Source organism: Coregonus lavaretus, assembly GCF_964263955.1.
Source record: "Coregonus lavaretus genome assembly, chromosome: 22".
In the NCBI taxonomy this organism is placed as follows: domain Eukaryota; kingdom Metazoa; phylum Chordata; class Actinopteri; order Salmoniformes; family Salmonidae; genus Coregonus; species Coregonus lavaretus.
The window spans coordinates 26,874,806-26,892,637 of record NC_140009.1 but is presented as its reverse complement, the minus strand read 5'-3'; the positions used below and the strand labels follow the sequence as shown (position 1 = coordinate 26,892,637).

Genomic DNA, 17,832 nt, shown 5'->3' with positions numbered 1-17,832 from the left:
CACGAAGATCCATCTGCTAGCCCCGGCCTGCTAGCACACGCTAGTCGTGGCCTCTTGCTCGCTAGTGCTATAGCAGCCCCCGAACTACCTCTGAACTCTCCTATTGCTGTTCACCGTACCTTATGATAACTCAGCTATACAGCTGATGCCTGCTGGACTGTTCCTTTATACGGTACCGCATCCTGTTTATGTTTAGCCTCAGCCCAAACTTTGTCGCCATTACCAGCTGTTGTCTTAGCTCTCGAATAACACCTGTGATTGCTTTATGCCTCTCTCCCATTTCAATATGCCTTGCTTATTGCTGTTTCGGTTATTTCTTATTGTACTATTTCACTGTAGGTCCCCCAGCCCAGCTCAACCTGCCATAGATAGCTCCTTTGTCCCACCCCCCACACACGCGGAGACCGACTCAATCGGTGCCTCCAGTGATGCTATCTCTTTCATCGTTACCCAACGCTTAGGTTTACCTCCACTGTACTCATATTCTTCCATATCCTTTTCTGTACATAATGCCCTGAATCTATTCTACAACGCCCGGAAACCTGCCACTTTTTTTCTCTGTACCCAACGCACTAGAAGACCAGTACTTAAAGCCTTTAGCCGTATCCTTATTCTACTCCTCCTCTGTTCCTCTGGTGATGTAGAGGTTAACCCAGGCCCTGTAGCCCCCAGTATCACTCCTACTCCCCAGGCGTTATCATTTGTTGACTTCTGTAACCGTGAAAGCATTGGTTTCTTGCATGTTAACATCCGAAGCCTCCTCCCTAAGTTTGAGTTATTCACTGCGTTAGCACACTCCGCCAACCCTGATGTCCTAGCAGTGTCTGAATCCTGGCATAGGAAGGCCACCAAAAAATCAGGTTCGTTGATAATTTGTGTGAGAAATGTCCATCCCCAACTACAACATTTTACGTCTCGATAGAACTGCCAAAGGGGGTGGGGTTGCAATCTACTGTAGAGATAGCCTGCAGAGCTCTATCGTACTATCCAGGTCTGTGCCCAAACAGTTTGAGCTTCTACTTCTAAAAATCCACCTTTCCAGAAATAAGTCTCTCACTGTTGCCGCTTGCTACAGACCCCCCTCAGCCCTGAGCTGTGCCCTGGACACCATATGTGAACTGATTGCCCCCCATCTATCCTCAGAGTTTGCACTGCTTGGTGACCTAAACTGGGATATGCTTAACACCCCGGCCAACCTACAATCTAAACTAGATGCCCTCAATCTCACACAAATCATCAACGAACCTACCAGGTACAACCCTAAATCTGTAAACATGGGCACCCTCATAGATATCATCCTGACAAATTTACCCTCTAATTACACCTCCGCTGTCTTCAACCAGGATCTCAGCGATCACTGCCTTATTGCCTGCGTCCGTAATGGGTCCGCGGTCAAACGACCACCCCTCATCACGGTCAAACACTCCCTAAAACACTTTAGCGAGCAGGCCTTTCTAATTGACCTGGCCCGGGTATCCTGGATGTATATTGACCTCATTCCGTCAGTAGAGGATGCCTGGTTGTTCTTTAAAAGTGCTTTCCTCTCAATCTTAAATAAGCATGCCCCATTCATAAAATTCAGAACTAAGAACAGATATAGCCCCTGGTTCTCCTCAGACTTGACTGCCCTTGACCAGCACAAAAACATCCTGTGGCGTACTGCATTAGCATCGAACAGCCCCCGCGATATGCAACTTTTCAGGGAAGTCAGGAACCAATATACACAATCAGTTAGGAAAGCAAAGGCTAGCTTTTTCAAACAGAAATTTGCATCCTGTAGCACTAACTCCAAAATGTTTTGGGACACTGTAATGTCCATGGAAAATAAGAGCACCTCCTCCCAACTGCCCACTGCACTGAGGCTAGGAAACACTGTCACCACCGATAAATCTACAATAATCGAGAATTTCAACAAGCATTTTGCTACGGCTGGCCATGCTTTCCACCTGGCTACCACTACCCCAGCCACCAGCTCTGCACCCTCCGCTGCAACTTTCCCATGCCCCCCCCCCCCCCTCGCTTCTCCTTCACACAAATTCAGACAGCTGATGTTCTGAAAGAGCTGAAAAATCTGGACCCCTACAAATCAGCTGGGCTAGACAATCTGGACCCTTTCTTTCTAAAATTAGCCGCCGAAATTGTCGCAACCCCTATTTCTAGCCTGTTCAACCTCTCTTTCATAACGTCTGAGATCCCCAGAGATTGGAAAGCTGCCGCGGTCATCCCCCTCTTCAAAGGGGGTGACACTCTAGATCCAAACTGTTACAGACCTATATCCATCCTGCCCTGCCTTTCGAAAGTATTTGAAAGCCAAGTTAACAAACAGATCACCGACCATTTCGAATCCCACCGTACCTTCTCCGCTATGCAATCCGGTTTCCGAGCTGGTCATGGGTGCACCTCAGTCACGCTCAAGATCCTAAACGATATTATAACCGCGATCGATAAAAGACAGTGCTGAGCCAGGTCTTCATCGACCTGGCCAAGACCTGGCCAAGGCTTTCGACTCTGTCAACCACCGCATTCTTATTGGCAGACTAAATAGCCTTGGTTTCTCTAATGACTGCCTCACCTGGTTCACCAACTACTTCTCAGATATTATAGACAGAGTTCAATGTGTCAAATCGGAGGGCCTGTTGTCTGGACCTCTGGCCGTCTCAATGGGGGTGCCACAGGGTTCAATTCTCTGGCCGACTCTATTCACTGTGTATATCAATGATGTTGCTCTTGCTGCTGGTGAAGCTCGGATCCACCTCTATGCGGACGACACCATTTTGTATACATCTGGCCCTTCATTGGACACTGTTAACAAACCTCCAAACGAGCTTCAACGCCATACAACACTCCTTCCGTAGTCTCCAACTGCTCTTAAACACTAGTAAAACTAAATGCATGCTCTTCAACCGAACGCTGCTTGCACCCGCCCACCCGACTAGAATCACTACTCTCAGCGGGTCGGACCTAGAGTATGTGGACAACTACAAATACCTAGGTGTCTGGTTAGACTGTAAACTCTCCTTCCAGACTCACATTAAGCATCTCCAATCAAAAGTTAGATCTAGAATCGGCTTCCTATTTCGCAACAAAGCCTCCTTCACTCATGCTGCCAAACATGCCCTCGTAAAACTGACTATATTACCGATCCTTGACTTCGGTGATGTCATTTACAAAATAGCCTCCAACACTCTACTCAGCAAATTGGATGTAGTCTATCACAGTGCCATCCTTTTTGTCACCAAAGCCCCATATACTACCCACCATTGTGACCTGTACGCTCTTGTTGGCTGGCCCTCACTACATATTCGTCGCCAAACCCACTGGCTCCAGGTCATCTATAAATCCCCGTCTTACCTTAGCTCACTGGTCACCATAGCAACACCCACCCGTAGTCTGCGCTCCAGCAACTAAGAGGGGTAGGACTACCCAGCTCCTGAAATTATACTTCACATAATATAGACACATGTAGCCTATTTATTTAGATATTGTATATTGTTATTGGTGAAAAATCTGTTGATATGCCCTTGATTGAGCCACTTAATCCTAATTTGCTCAAGGGGTGCGGTACTACTATGGTTGACACCGACGCCCTCCCCTATAGACTAAACATTCTACCCTTTGAAAATATAATTTTTTAGGACTCGCCATGTTGCACTTTCCTACTGCACTATTGTTGTTGAAACGATAGATGTAGTGGTAGCAGTTGAAAAATATATGCCTGTAAAAATATATGTTAAAAATGACAATGTCATATTATAATTTACAATATGATCAAATACAAGGACATACACTGTACATTATTTTCATATTCTCATTTTCTCTGGAAAGCTATGTGGAAGTAACACAGTAGTTGATCTTAAATGAAATGGTAAACTTCATGCAGATCATACTGATCTGGCTTATTGCAAGGTCTTACAACACTGTGGGTGAAACATTCTGAACTTCACCAGCTGTGTAGACATTCCTTCCAGGTCTGGAGATGACACACCAGTACTGCCCCTCATCACTTTGAATCAGTGCACTCATTGTGACAGTGAAGACCCCAACATTCGTATCCTCCATGATGTAGCTCCTTTCTGTCACTCTGGGCTTGCTGGTCTTCACCACAATCTGACAATAATCTAAAATAGGTCCCCTACACCAGTACTTTGTGTTCTGCCTGTAGTAAGGATTGTACTGACAGGAGATTGTTACAGATCTATCCTGGTCTCCCGTTACCACTTTGGTATCGGACAGCTGAATGGAGTCCACACTCCTGCATGTTAGAGGGAGGAGAATGAAGAGTGAAGCTGTACAAACATTTCACATGGTCAGCATATGCAAAATTAACTTGAATAGAGTCGATTTGTTTTGTCTTGATGCTCTTATATGTATGGTAGTCATTCTCTTTCCTTCCCCTTAAAATGTTGAGCAACATCTGTTTGCCAGTTACGTGTGTATGTGTGTGCTCTTGTCATGTTCCTGTTTATTCACATGATTGGCAGGGCCAGATTGATTGCAATGGGGCAGGAATTTTTTTCTTTCTGTAGAATTGCAGGAAGTTAGCTAATTTTGGGGGGGCAGTAAAGGCCTCCATTTAAAGTTAGTTTTCTCTTCAAGTCAGATCATCGATTTAAAGGCCAATGAATGACCCCAGATCCTAGGTGTTCCTGTAAAGAATTTGGTTTTCTTTACTTGTTAGTTGACATTTTATAACAAACAGTGGTTTATTGGTCCTTTTGTGAGAAAACCACCAAACAAGTGTAACACAGTTTATTTTTCTCTATAGGCTGCTTTACTCTCATGATTAAAAAATATACAAAAAGGATAAAGAATAATATATTAAACATATATGATACAAAACATAATTGCATTGAATAATCATTGCAATCAAAAACACGTTACATGTTTAGTAACCCCATCAAAATCATACAAAATAAACTTCAAAAGATTCCAATGCTGAGCTGTCTCCCACTCCTGTGACTTAAGAGCATTATCCTTGAAGAGATGCATATTTGTGCATTATTATGCATTTAAAACATCAGAATTGTGGATTCTAACACTGGCATATTCAGTCATCTCTGTGGCCGGCGATGGTTTGGCGTTAGCCCTTAGGATGGTCAGGTCACTGTAAATAACGTGGTCATCCATCATCAGTGCCTTGGATTTACCAACGTGCTCATTTTTAATAACAACAACCTGTAAAATAATATACAAACAATTTACAGACTAAAGTTGTGTATTGTGAGAGACTGGTCAAATTAGGCTTTTATCTCCTGTACAAATAATATGAATTTGTCTAAATGCTTAGGTATAGAGTCTGCTTATGGTCTTTGTTGAATGATGCATTTCCAAACCTGTGGTTTGTCTGTGGTTTTTGTTTCATCATCCAACTCTTTTGATTTTGACCCACATGCTGGAAAAAAAACAGAAGAAAGAAAAATATATATTTAAAAATGTTTCTCAGAATAAATCAATATACATCTCTGCCTATGTTACATTAAATAGGTTCAATAGGTTTCAAAATAAGATGATTACTCACCCAAAGCTATCTTTCTCCAGAGGGTATAAACAAGCAGACCTGATGCAGCCACCATAAGGAGTACACAGAAACAGGTGACCAGGCCAATAACGATCTGCTCCGCTGATATGGACCTAAAGCGTAAAAAAGAAGTAGAGAAAAACAGTGATTTAAGAGTTGAAAATGTAGCATAGAAGCCTTTTATCTGACTTGGCATGTGTGAAGAAAATGTATGAATTTGAGTGACTGTATGAATTAGTTGTAGAATTCAAGTCTTACCTTTGGTCAATTAATTTAGTTGTTGCTATGTATGTGGTTGTAGGACTAGTTGTTGTTGCTACTGTTGTTGGTGCTATTGTAGTAGTTGTTGCTATAAAGATATGAGTAAATGTATAGTAGCCATAACACAATATAATAAATAGAGCAAAATTCAATTAGTGCTTTAATATTGTGTCAAAAGAATACCACGAAAAACAGCCAATGGAAACATTTGTTCATGACAACTTCATATAACAATCATACAGTATATTTTATTTGACTAATATTGCCTGTTTACACCTGTTTAAGTCCCAATCACTGCCACCACAAGGTCACCTTTCACTTATCCATGAACACAGCCAAGCACCAAAACAATGATGCAAAACCACTAACCAGTCTGAGGTATGAGTCCCATATGTAGAACATTACAATTAAATACACATATTTGATCACATCACAATGTAAAGATGTATGTGTGACAGTATATTATGTAAGAAATACTGTGGATTTTCTAAATCATCTTGTGAATAGGAAATGACTTACTTGATGGTTTGTTTCCCATTTTTGTCAGCAAATGTTGTTGTTCTCTATGAGTGAACGGAACAAAATGGTGAGGCATAACTTGACGCCCTAATGTATTTCAACACATCTTTTAATGTAGTCTAAACTAACAGTGAAAATGTTACATGGCCTAATGCCTTTATCAATCTGAAAACTGTCTTTGTCTGTGGTTATACAGTAGCCTAAGTAGACAAGTATACTATTGTGGTTTAAGGGGATAAAAGGAGAACAACCTGACATTCCAAAAAAGATAACACTTCTTACCTTTAGTAAAACTTCTAGAATGTTCTTAACATTCTGAGCCAGTACTGTGAAATTGTGTGACTCAAAAAAGTATTAATTCATGAAGAAATAACTGTTGCGTCAGCTCGAAGTATATGTAGTTAGGGAAGTGTTTCCAAAAATGAGATACAGGACGTTTACTATTTGCTTAAACAAGAACACAGCAAATGAGAGAGCAGAAAAGCTGTAACACTTGCCAAGAGTGTGTGGTAATGATTCATTATGTCATTCATTGGCATTATAGTTAGAGACAAACTATTTACAATGATTTATACCCACCAAGGACTACCTTAAGTAATAATATGCCAATAACCGATGTTGAAACCTGGTTTGGTGTGAATATGACCTTAGAGATTAGTTCACCATGAATTAACCATGTTTTAATAGAGGACCTTGGAGTTTTGGGGCCGGTGTTTAGCAACCTACTGTAGTTGTACACAGATGACTTACATGGCCCACATATGACCTTGGATCTTTGGGGCTGGTGATAAGGAACATAATCAATCCAAGATGGCATAGCAGTGTGGTCGTGTTCTTTGTTGTGTGTCTGTGTAAATAGCCTGTTTTTTGTATTTTTTTGTATTTTTCGTACATATTTCCCTATCACACATTTAATCCTTCTACAAAATATACTTTCCTGCAACCCGCCTCACTCAATGTGGAACGGATTCTATTATTGACTTACCTTTTATCTAGAATCTCCAGTTGTTACCAGCTAGCCAGCTAACTAGCTACTTGCTATTAGCCACAGTTAGCGGTTTCACCCAGAACATCAGATTTTCTGCCGGAATAACTGAATCACTGGACATTAACACCGGATTGCAACTAGCTAGCCGCAACCGAATTGGATGTTGCTGTTTGGCTAATCACCACTGCCCCTGAAGCAAGCACCAGTTAGCCTTCAGCCAGGCCCATATCCTGGCTATCTACCTATCATGAGAATTTCTATCTCTAATTCAACCTAAGCATGAATCATTACCAGGGGTTGTAAGGCTCTGGTTTTAATCATAAATGATTCAAGGTCCACAACCAGCAAGAATGATCTGTATTTTTATTCATGGAGAGCTCTGGCGCCAAAAAACATACATACAGCTTTTATATCCCTTGACACACAAAGGCACTTTGCTCCGCCCACCTTTTCACAGCTTCTCAGTCCCCTTCACCCTGGAATGCTTTCTCAGCAGTTTCTAACTCCTCCCCCTCTGTTAGTGGGTTGACACTACATTATAACTCCTAACACCGTTCACACATTTATACTGTATTTGGGGTGAAATCCTTTAGTCATTATTCTTAAAATACAAATTAATCTAACACTACCTCTCTGTCTACCAGACGGGAGTAGCCAGCTAACTAGCTACTTGCCATTAGCCACCACTAGCGGTTTCTCGCCATTGTCCGTGGCCTGCACTACCTACCAGCCAGCTCTAGCCTGGACTATTATCCGCCAGTCTGCACTGTCTGCACAGCGCGTTATCGACCCAGAACATATCGGTTTTTCTGCCGGAATCACTGATTCACTGGACCTTTAACACCGGATCATCGTAGCTAGATAGCTGCAATCATATGGACGTTGTTGTTGGCTAATCAGCCTCGAGCTAGCCGCGAGCCAGGCCCTTCTCCCGGTTATCTACCTCTCTGTCAACCGGACGGGACCTCCTAGTGTTGACACGGAGCCCCACTGATCCAACACGACTGGTCTGCCGACGAAATCGTCTGATGTGATTACAACAGGTTTCCCGTTACGACGTCGACCACGAAGATCCATCTGCTAGCCCCAGCCCGCTAGCACACGCTAGTCGTGGCCTCTTGCTCGCTAGTGCTATAGCAGCCCCCGAACTACCTCTGAACTCTCCTATTGCTGTTCACCGTACCTTATGATAACTCAGCTATACAGCTGATGCCTGCTGGACTGTTCCTTTATACGGTACCGCATCCTGTTTATGTTTAGCCTCAGCCCAAACTTTGTCGCCATTACCAGCTGTTGTCTTAGCTCTCGAATAACACCTGTGATTGCTTTATGCCTCTCTCCCATTTCAATGTGCCTTGCTTATTGCTGTTTCGGTTATTTCTTATTGTACTATTTCACTGTAGGTCCCCCAGCCCAGCTCAACCTGCCATAGATAGCTCCTTTGTCCCACCCCCCACACACGCGGAGACCGACTCAATCGGTGCCTCCAGTGATGCTATCTCTTTCATCGTTACCCAACGCTTAGGTTTACCTCCACTGTACTCATATTCTTCCATATCCTTTTCTGTACATAATGCCCTGAATCTATTCTACAACGCCCGGAAACCTGCCACTTTTTTTCTCTGTACCCAACGCACTAGAAGACCAGTACTTAAAGCCTTTAGCCGTATCCTTATTCTACTCCTCCTCTGTTCCTCTGGTGATGTAGAGGTTAACCCAGGCCCTGTAGCCCCCAGTATCACTCCTACTCCCCAGGCGTTATCATTTGTTGACTTCTGTAACCGTGAAAGCATTGGTTTCTTGCATGTTAACATCCGAAGCCTCCTCCCTAAGTTTGAGTTATTCACTGCGTTAGCACACTCCGCCAACCCTGATGTCCTAGCAGTGTCTGAATCCTGGCATAGGAAGGCCACCAAAAATTCAGGTTCGTTGATAATTTGTGTGAGAAATGTCCATCCCCAACTACAACATTTTACGTCTCGATAGAACTGCCAAAGGGGGTGGGGTTGCAATCTACTGTAGAGATAGCCTGCAGAGCTCTATCGTACTATCCAGGTCTGTGCCCAAACAGTTTGAGCTTCTACTTCTAAAAATCCACCTTTCCAGAAATAAGTCTCTCACTGTTGCCGCTTGCTACAGACCCCCCTCAGCCCTGAGCTGTGCCCTGGACACCATATGTGAACTGATTGCCCCCCATCTATCCTCAGAGTTCGCACTGCTTGGTGACCTAAACTGGGATATGCTTAACACCCCGGCCAACCTACAATCTAAACTAGATGCCCTCAATCTCACACAAATCATCAACGAACCTACCAGGTACAACCCTAAATCTGTAAACATGGGCACCCTCATAGATATCATCCTGACAAATTTACCCTCTAATTACACCTCCGCTGTCTTCAACCAGGATCTCAGCGATCACTGCCTTATTGCCTGCGTCCGTAATGGGTCCGCGGTCAAACGACCACCCCTCATCACGGTCAAACACTCCCTAAAACACTTTAGCGAGCAGGCCTTTCTAATTGACCTGGCCCGGGTATCCTGGATGTATATTGACCTCATTCCGTCAGTAGAGGATGCCTGGTTGTTCTTTAAAAGTGCTTTCCTCTCAATCTTAAATAAGCATGCCCCATTCATAAAATTCAGAACTAAGAACAGATATAGCCCCTGGTTCTCCTCAGACTTGACTGCCCTTGACCAGCACAAAAACATCCTGTGGCGTACTGCATTAGCATCGAACAGCCCCCGCGATATGCAACTTTTCAGGGAAGTCAGGAACCAATATACACAATCAGTTAGGAAAGCAAAGGCTAGCTTTTTCAAACAGAAATTTGCATCCTGTAGCACTAACTCCAAAATGTTTTGGGACACTGTAATGTCCATGGAAAATAAGAGCACCTCCTCCCAACTGCCCACTGCACTGAGGCTAGGAAACACTGTCACCACCGATAAATCTACAATAATCGAGAATTTCAACAAGCATTTTGCTACGGCTGGCCATGCTTTCCACCTGGCTACCACTACCCCAGCCACCAGCTCTGCACCCTCCGCTGCAACTTTCCCATGCCCCCCCCCCCGCTTCTCCTTCACACAAATTCAGACAGCTGATGTTCTGAAAGAGCTGAAAAATCTGGACCCCTACAAATCAGCTGGGCTAGACAATCTGGACCCTTTCTTTCTAAAATTAGCCGCCGAAATTGTCGCAACCCCTATTTCTAGCCTGTTCAACCTCTCTTTCATAACGTCTGAGATCCCCAGAGATTGGAAAGCTGCCGCGGTCATCCCCCTCTTCAAAGGGGGTGACACTCTAGATCCAAACTGTTACAGACCTATATCCATCCTGCCCTGCCTTTCGAAAGTATTTGAAAGCCAAGTTAACAAACAGATCACCGACCATTTCGAATCCCACCGTACCTTCTCCGCTATGCAATCCGGTTTCCGAGCTGGTCATGGGTGCACCTCAGTCACGCTCAAGATCCTAAACGATATTATAACCGCGATCGATAAAAGACAGTGCTGCGCCAGGTCTTCATCGACCTGGCCAAGACCTGGCCAAGGCTTTCGACTCTGTCAACCACCGCATTCTTATTGGCAGACTAAATAGCCTTGGTTTCTCTAATGACTGCCTCACCTGGTTCACCAACTACTTCTCAGATATTATAGACAGAGTTCAATGTGTCAAATCGGAGGGCCTGTTGTCTGGACCTCTGGCCGTCTCAATGGGGGTGCCACAGGGTTCAATTCTCTGGCCGACTCTATTCACTGTGTATATCAATGATGTTGCTCTTGCTGCTGGTGAAGCTCGGATCCACCTCTATGCGGACGACACCATTTTGTATACATCTGGCCCTTCATTGGACACTGTTAACAAACCTCCAAACGAGCTTCAACGCCATACAACACTCCTTCCGTAGTCTCCAACTGCTCTTAAACACTAGTAAAACTAAATGCATGCTCTTCAACCGAACGCTGCTTGCACCCGCCCACCCGACTAGAATCACTACTCTCAGCGGGTCGGACCTAGAGTATGTGGACAACTACAAATACCTAGGTGTCTGGTTAGACTGTAAACTCTCCTTCCAGACTCACATTAAGCATCTCCAATCAAAAGTTAGATCTAGAATCGGCTTCCTATTTCGCAACAAAGCCTCCTTCACTCATGCTGCCAAACATGCCCTCGTAAAACTGACTATCCTACCGATCCCTGACTTCGGTGATGTCATTTACAAAATAGCCTCCAACACTCTACTCAGCAAATTGGATGTAGTCTATCACAGTGCCATCCTTTTTGTCACCAAAGCCCCATATACTACCCACCATTGTGACCTGTACGCTCTTGTTGGCTGGCCCTCACTACATATTCGTCGCCAAACCCACTGGCTCCAGGTCATCTATAAATCCCCGTCTTACCTTAGCTCACTGGTCACCATAGCAACACCCACCCGTAGTCTGCGCTCCAGCAGGTAGATCTCACTGGTCATCCCCATAGCCAACACCTCCTTTGGCCGCCATTCCTTCCAGTTCTCTGCTGCCAATGACTGGAACGAACTGCAAAAATCTCTGAAGCTGGAGACTCTTATCTCCCTCACTAACTTTAAGCGTCAGTTGTCAGAGCAGCTTACCGATCACTGCACCTGTACACAGCCATTCTGAAATTAGCCCACCCAACTACCTCATCCCCATATTGTTATTTATTTTGCTAATTTGCACCTTAGTATCTCTATTTGCACATCATCTTTTGCACATCTATCATGCAAGTGTTAGTACGAAATTGTAACTATTTTGCACTATGGCCTATTTATTGCCTTACCTCCATAACTTACTACATTCGCACACACTGTATATATATTTTCTGTTTGTATTTTTGACTTTATGTTTTGTTTATTCCATATGTAACTCTGTGTTGTTTTTATCGCACTGCTTTGCTTCATCTTGGACAGGTCGCAGTTGTAAATGAAAACTTGTTCTCAACTGGTTTACCTGGTTAAATAAAGGTGAAATAAAAATTTCAAAAATAATGTAATTGCACACAGCTACTCCTGACCAACATAGCCCACATTTGACCTTGGCCAAAGTACGTTCATATCCTATGGGTATACTATGGGGGATCCTCTACTACTGTCCCACTTACATCTGGTTAGCAAAACGCCTCCAGCAGAACAAACAAGGTTGCTAAGGTAAGATCAAATTATTACTTATTTCAATAACTTCTACTTTAAGGTGGTTGCTCAGACTAGCATTGACACTGCACAACATGTTCCATAAGTATCAGCATTTTTTATTTGATTTATGCAGTCTGAAATTAGGACGGAAAGATACAGTGTATTCGGAAAGTATTCAGACACCTTGACCTTTTCCACATTTTGTTACATTACAGCCTTATTCTAAAATTGATTAAATTATTTTTTCCCTGGCAAAGTGAAAACAGGTTTTTAGAAATTTTAGCAAATGTATAAAAAATAAGTACATTATTTACATAAGTATTCAGACCCTTTACTATGAGACTTGAAATTGAGCTCAGGTGCATCTTGTTTCCATTTTGTATTTTTGTATTTAAAGAAAAAGTGTTCGAATCCGCTCTTCTAAAAATATTATTGTTTTTGGATTTGTATTTATTATGGATCCCCATTAGCTGCTGCCAAGGCACCAGTTACTCTTCCTGGGGTCCAGCAAAATTAAGGCAGTTATACATTACAATACATTTATAACAGATTACACAACATATTAGTGTGTGCCCTCAGGCCTCTACTCTACTACCACATATCTATAACACAAAATCCAAGTATACATGTGTGTATAGTGCGTATGTTATCGTGTGTTTGTATGCATGTGTCTATGTTTGTGTTGCTTCACAGTTCCTGCTGTTCCATAAGGTGTATTTTTATCTGTTTTTTAAATCATATTTTACTGCTGGCATGAGTTACTTGATGTGGAATAGAGTTCCATGTAGTCATGGCTCTATGTAGTACTGTTTGCCTCCCATAGTCTGTTCTGGACTTGGGAACTGTGAAGAGACCTCTGGTGGCATGTCTTGTGGGGTATGCATGGGTGTCCGAGTTGTGTGCCAGTAGTTCAAACAGACAGCTTGGTGCATTCAACATGTAAATACCTTTCACAAATACAAGTAGTGATATAGTCAATCTCTCCTTCACTTTGAGCCAGGAGAGATTGACATGCATATTATTAATGTTAGCTCTCTGTGTACATCCAAGGGCCAGCCGTGCTGCCCTGTTCTGAGCCAAGTCCCTCTTTGTGGCACCTGACCACACAACTGAACAGTAGTCCAGGTGTGACAAAACTAGGGCCTGTAGGACCTGCCTTGTTGATAGTAACTGTTAAGAATGCAGAGCAGAGCTTTATTATAGACAGACTTCTCCCCATCCTAGCTACTATTGTATCAATATGTTTTGACCATGACAGTTTACAATCCAGGGTTATGCCAAGCAATTTAGTCATTGATCATCCTTGAGATGTTTCTACAACTTGATTAGAGTCCACCTGTGGTAAATTCAATTGATTGGACATGATTTGGAAAGGCACACACCTGTTTATATAAGGTCCTACAGTTGACATTGCATGTTAGAGCAAAAACCATGCCATGAGGTCGAAGGAATTGTCCGGTAGAGCTCTGAGACAGGATTGTATCGAGGCACAGATCTGAGGAAGGGTACGAAAACATGTCTGCAGCATTGAAGGTCCCCAAGAACACAGTGGCCTCCATCATTCTTAAATAGAAAAAGTTTGGAACCACCAAGACTCTTTCTAGAGCTGGCCGCCCGGCCAAACTGAACAATCGGGGGAGAAGGGCCTTGATCAGGAAGGTGACCAAGAACCCGATGGTCACTCTGACAGAGCTCCAGATTTTCTCTGTGGAGGTGGGAGAAGTACAACCATCTCTGCAGCACTCCACCAATCAGGCCTTTATGGTAGAGTGGCCAGACGGAAGCCACTCCTCAGTAAAAGGTACATGACAGCCCGCTTGGAGTTTGCCAAAAGGCACCTAAAGGACTCTCAGACCATGAGAAACAAGATTCTCTGGTCTGATGGAACCAAGATTGAACTCTTTGGCCTGAATGCCAAGTGTCACGTCTGGAGGAAACCTGGCACCATCCCTACGGTGAAGCATGGTGGTAGCAGCACCATGCTGTGGGAATGTTTTTCAGCGGCAGGGACTGGGAGACTAGTCAGGATCGAGGGAAAGATGAACAGAGTAAAGTACAGAGAGATCCTTGATGAAAAACTGCTCCAGAGCACGCAGGACCTCAGACTGGGGCGAAGGTTCAGCTTCCAACAGGACAACGAAAGATAAGCTGAATAACACACTCAGACAGATGATACGTTGTCTCATCATACTTTATCGTACCACTATTACGGAGTTATTACTGTGTCGTTATTGTGCTGGTGATTGATGTATGTACCTTGGTAGTCCAGAATGTCCTCAGTGTAGGTCAGTTTACAGGGGAAGATGCTGCTGAGGAACAGGCCCAGTAGAGTCGTCCCAACAAACAGGAATATACTGCTGGTGTAGAAGATGAGCAGCAACAACACTGTGACAATTACACCAGCCTACAAGGCCAAATGAACACTTCAGTTGGCTATATAGAGGATCAGTTATTGAGATAAATGTTCATTTAAAATGTATTGTAATTAAAATACAATGAAGTTCTAATTACATCCCTCAATTAACGTTCATTAATTTCCCTTGGAGATCAATAAAGTATTCTATCGATCTATCATTTGTATTACCAGATTGATCATGAGCAGTCGAACGGGCTGGAAGCGTACAGTGAGAGGGATGGACACCAGACGTCCTGCAGTGATGGCTGCCCAGAAGATACTAGCCAGGTATCCCGTGGTCTTATTTGGTAGAGACATGGGGGGAGACACTGCATATGTGTACACAAAGCCTGCATAAGCACCCTGGGAATAGAAAGTGGAAGTCCACAGATTAATCCAATGCTTTATACATACACTAATATGGAGCAGACTGCATAGTTTTAACAGAATCTGTGCCACTCACCACAATGCAATCGGTCATGAACAGGACCATTTCACCAACGATATGAATTCCAAAGAAGGACACAGGCAACCTGCGTAGGTTGACAGCAGCTGAAGACATCCCCATGACAAGCAAAACCCCCAAGAGAAACATTAGGAGAGATCTAAACCACTTGGCTAGTACAGTAGGTGTGAATCTTCAACTGAACCTAACTGAGACTTTGATGTGACAGATTCCCATACCTGAGATCCAAGTGTTATCATACTCAAGATATACTGTCATCTTAGAGAGGAAATGAGGGGTTCGATTCAGATCAGAAAATGGATGTTTTGTACTTTACCTCCTCCCATCTCCTGGTCTTTAGGTTCTATGACGGGCCCCTCGGCCCCCATGGCCAGTTTGTCTTTGTCCAGCAAACGAGGGGTGGTGCTGAGGCAGCTGCTCCCAGTACATCAAGAATAACACTGCCATTGGCACTGGCAGCAGAAACATATAATTCAAATGATTTATCACCGGGAAAAATGTAAAATGTAAAATCATTACATTTGTAATTATCAAACAAACATTATTTAAAAAATATATATTGCATGCATATCATCGCATTTGCGTAGTGGCAAAGAGCAGTAGAGTAGAGGCACGTACAGAATAGGTACACATGAGAAAACATTTTAGTCTCAAATATTTTGGTAGCCTACAGCAGACAGATTAGTGTCTTCTCTTTTCAGCAGGAGCCATTTGGTTTCCAACCTGTGTTTTCCCGTGATTGTATTTGAAATATTGCAAAAGTTTTTTTTTGTCTGCATGCTGTTTGTTCATTGACATATTTGCCGCACGTTCCCGACTGTAAGCTATTCCTTGTAATTGGGCTTCATCCATAGCTAGGCAATTTTTTAAAAGTAGCTATTGATCCTCTGTGGCGAAATTATAGGCCTTCTCATGGTATAGTAGGCTATCCAGAATTGTTTCATTTCTTTCTGAACAGACAGCAGTAATTCTATAATTTTCGCAAATGTATTTCAATTTATCAGGGGTTCTGCAGCTCCTCCAGAACCATTTGGGCGGCTATGCTTCTATAAGGAAATAAATGATGAAGTGTAACGATAGAGAGATGAGAGTTGCAGGCTCATGTCTTTCAGAGCAGAGAGCAGGAGAGAGATCATAGAAAGTTAATCTCATTCTAGTTCTATGAGAGATACAGGCGTGCTTCTCACACAGCCACGGCCACATGTTGGTCTCAAACATAGGTTACAATGTTGCACAAACCATAAACCAAAATCTACCTTTTCACATTATGTTTATTTTTGGAGGCAGGAGAATAAAAAATGTGAAAATTATTTTTCATGCCAGGAGAGGTACTGGATAAACGAAACAGAACAAAACAGTGAGGTGCCGGCACAAATTAAGCACTGCCCCTTACTAATTTAATACAGGATCTTACTGCTAGGGGCAGGTGGTCCACGGACACGTTGTGCATCGTTATGGGGCTGGTCCTCAGTGTGTTCCTAAAGTGGTGCATGATCTCTGTCACATTCTCTGTCATGTTCCCCACCCTGCAGCCTGTCTTGGACAGGAAGGGATCAGCAATCAGAGGGCTCACCAGCACCCCAAACCCAATGAAGAAGTGGAGGGCCTGCAAAAACAAGAAACTCACCTTTTAAAATGTGTTAGAATCCGCTCTTCTAAAAACATTATTGCCAAGGCAGTTATACAATTTTAAAAACATTACAATACATTCATAACAGATTTCACAGCACACTAAGTGTGTGCCCTTAGGCCCCTACTCCACCACCACATATCTACAACACAAAATCCATGTTTACATGTGTATGCATGTCTCTGTGCCTATGTTTGTGTTGCCTCACAGTCCTCGCTGTTCGATAAGGTGTATTTCTATCTATCGGTTTGTATCATTTGATTTACACAACATGCCTACCACTTTGAAGATGCAAAATGTTTTTTTTTGTGAAACAAACAAGAAATAAGACAAAAAAACAGAAAACTATTTGGTGGGCGGCCCTCTCTTGGCAGGTTTGTTGTGGTGCCATATTCTTTCAATTTTTTAATAATGGATTTAATGGTGCTCCGTGGGATGTTCAAAGTTTCTGATATTTATTTATAACCCAACCCTGATCTGTACTTCTCCACAACTTTGTCCCTGACCTGTTTGGAGAGCTCCTTGGTCTTCATGGTGCCGCTTGCTTGGTGGTGCCCCTTGCTTAGTGGTGTTGCAGACTCTGGGGCCTTTCAGAACAGGTGTATATATACTGAGATCATGTGACAGATCATGTGATACTTAGATTGCACACAGGTGGACTTTATTTAACTAATTATGTGACTTCTGAAGGTAATTGGTTGCACCAGATCTTATTTAGGGGCTTCATAGCAAAGGGGGTGAATACATATGCACGCACCACTTTTCCGTTATTTATTTCTTTGAATTTTCTGAAACAAGTTATTTTTTTCATTTCACTTCACCAATTTGGACTTTTTTGTGTATGTCCATTACATGAAATCCAAATGAAAATCCATTTAAATTACAGGTTGTAA

General features: G+C 43.0%; 1 protein-coding gene and 1 pseudogene across 2 annotated transcripts; both read right to left on the bottom strand.

Moving 5' to 3' along the window:
• Positions 1-4,802: 4,802 nt before the first annotated feature.
• LOC311149351 (uncharacterized protein) lies at positions 4,803-6,684 on the bottom strand. Its single transcript, XM_084186520.1, has 6 exons — positions 6,581-6,684; positions 6,299-6,342; positions 5,777-5,867; positions 5,519-5,631; positions 5,334-5,392; positions 4,803-5,175 (listed from the first exon to the last, which is right to left on the bottom strand). The coding sequence occupies exons 2-6, from the start codon at positions 6,315-6,317 to the stop codon at positions 5,002-5,004; spliced, it is 456 nt and encodes a 151-aa protein (XP_084042646.1). The 5' UTR covers positions 6,318-6,342; positions 6,581-6,684; the 3' UTR covers positions 4,803-5,001.
• A 7,970-nt stretch (positions 6,685-14,654) lies between these two features.
• Positions 14,655-17,117, bottom strand: LOC311149902 (major facilitator superfamily domain-containing protein 4B-like; annotated as a pseudogene). Its single transcript has 6 exons — positions 17,106-17,117; positions 16,693-16,936; positions 15,621-15,815; positions 15,307-15,409; positions 15,033-15,206; positions 14,655-14,852 (listed from the first exon to the last, which is right to left on the bottom strand). The product of its transcript is annotated as a major facilitator superfamily domain-containing protein 4B-like (transcript).
• Positions 17,118-17,832: the final 715 nt, after the last annotated feature.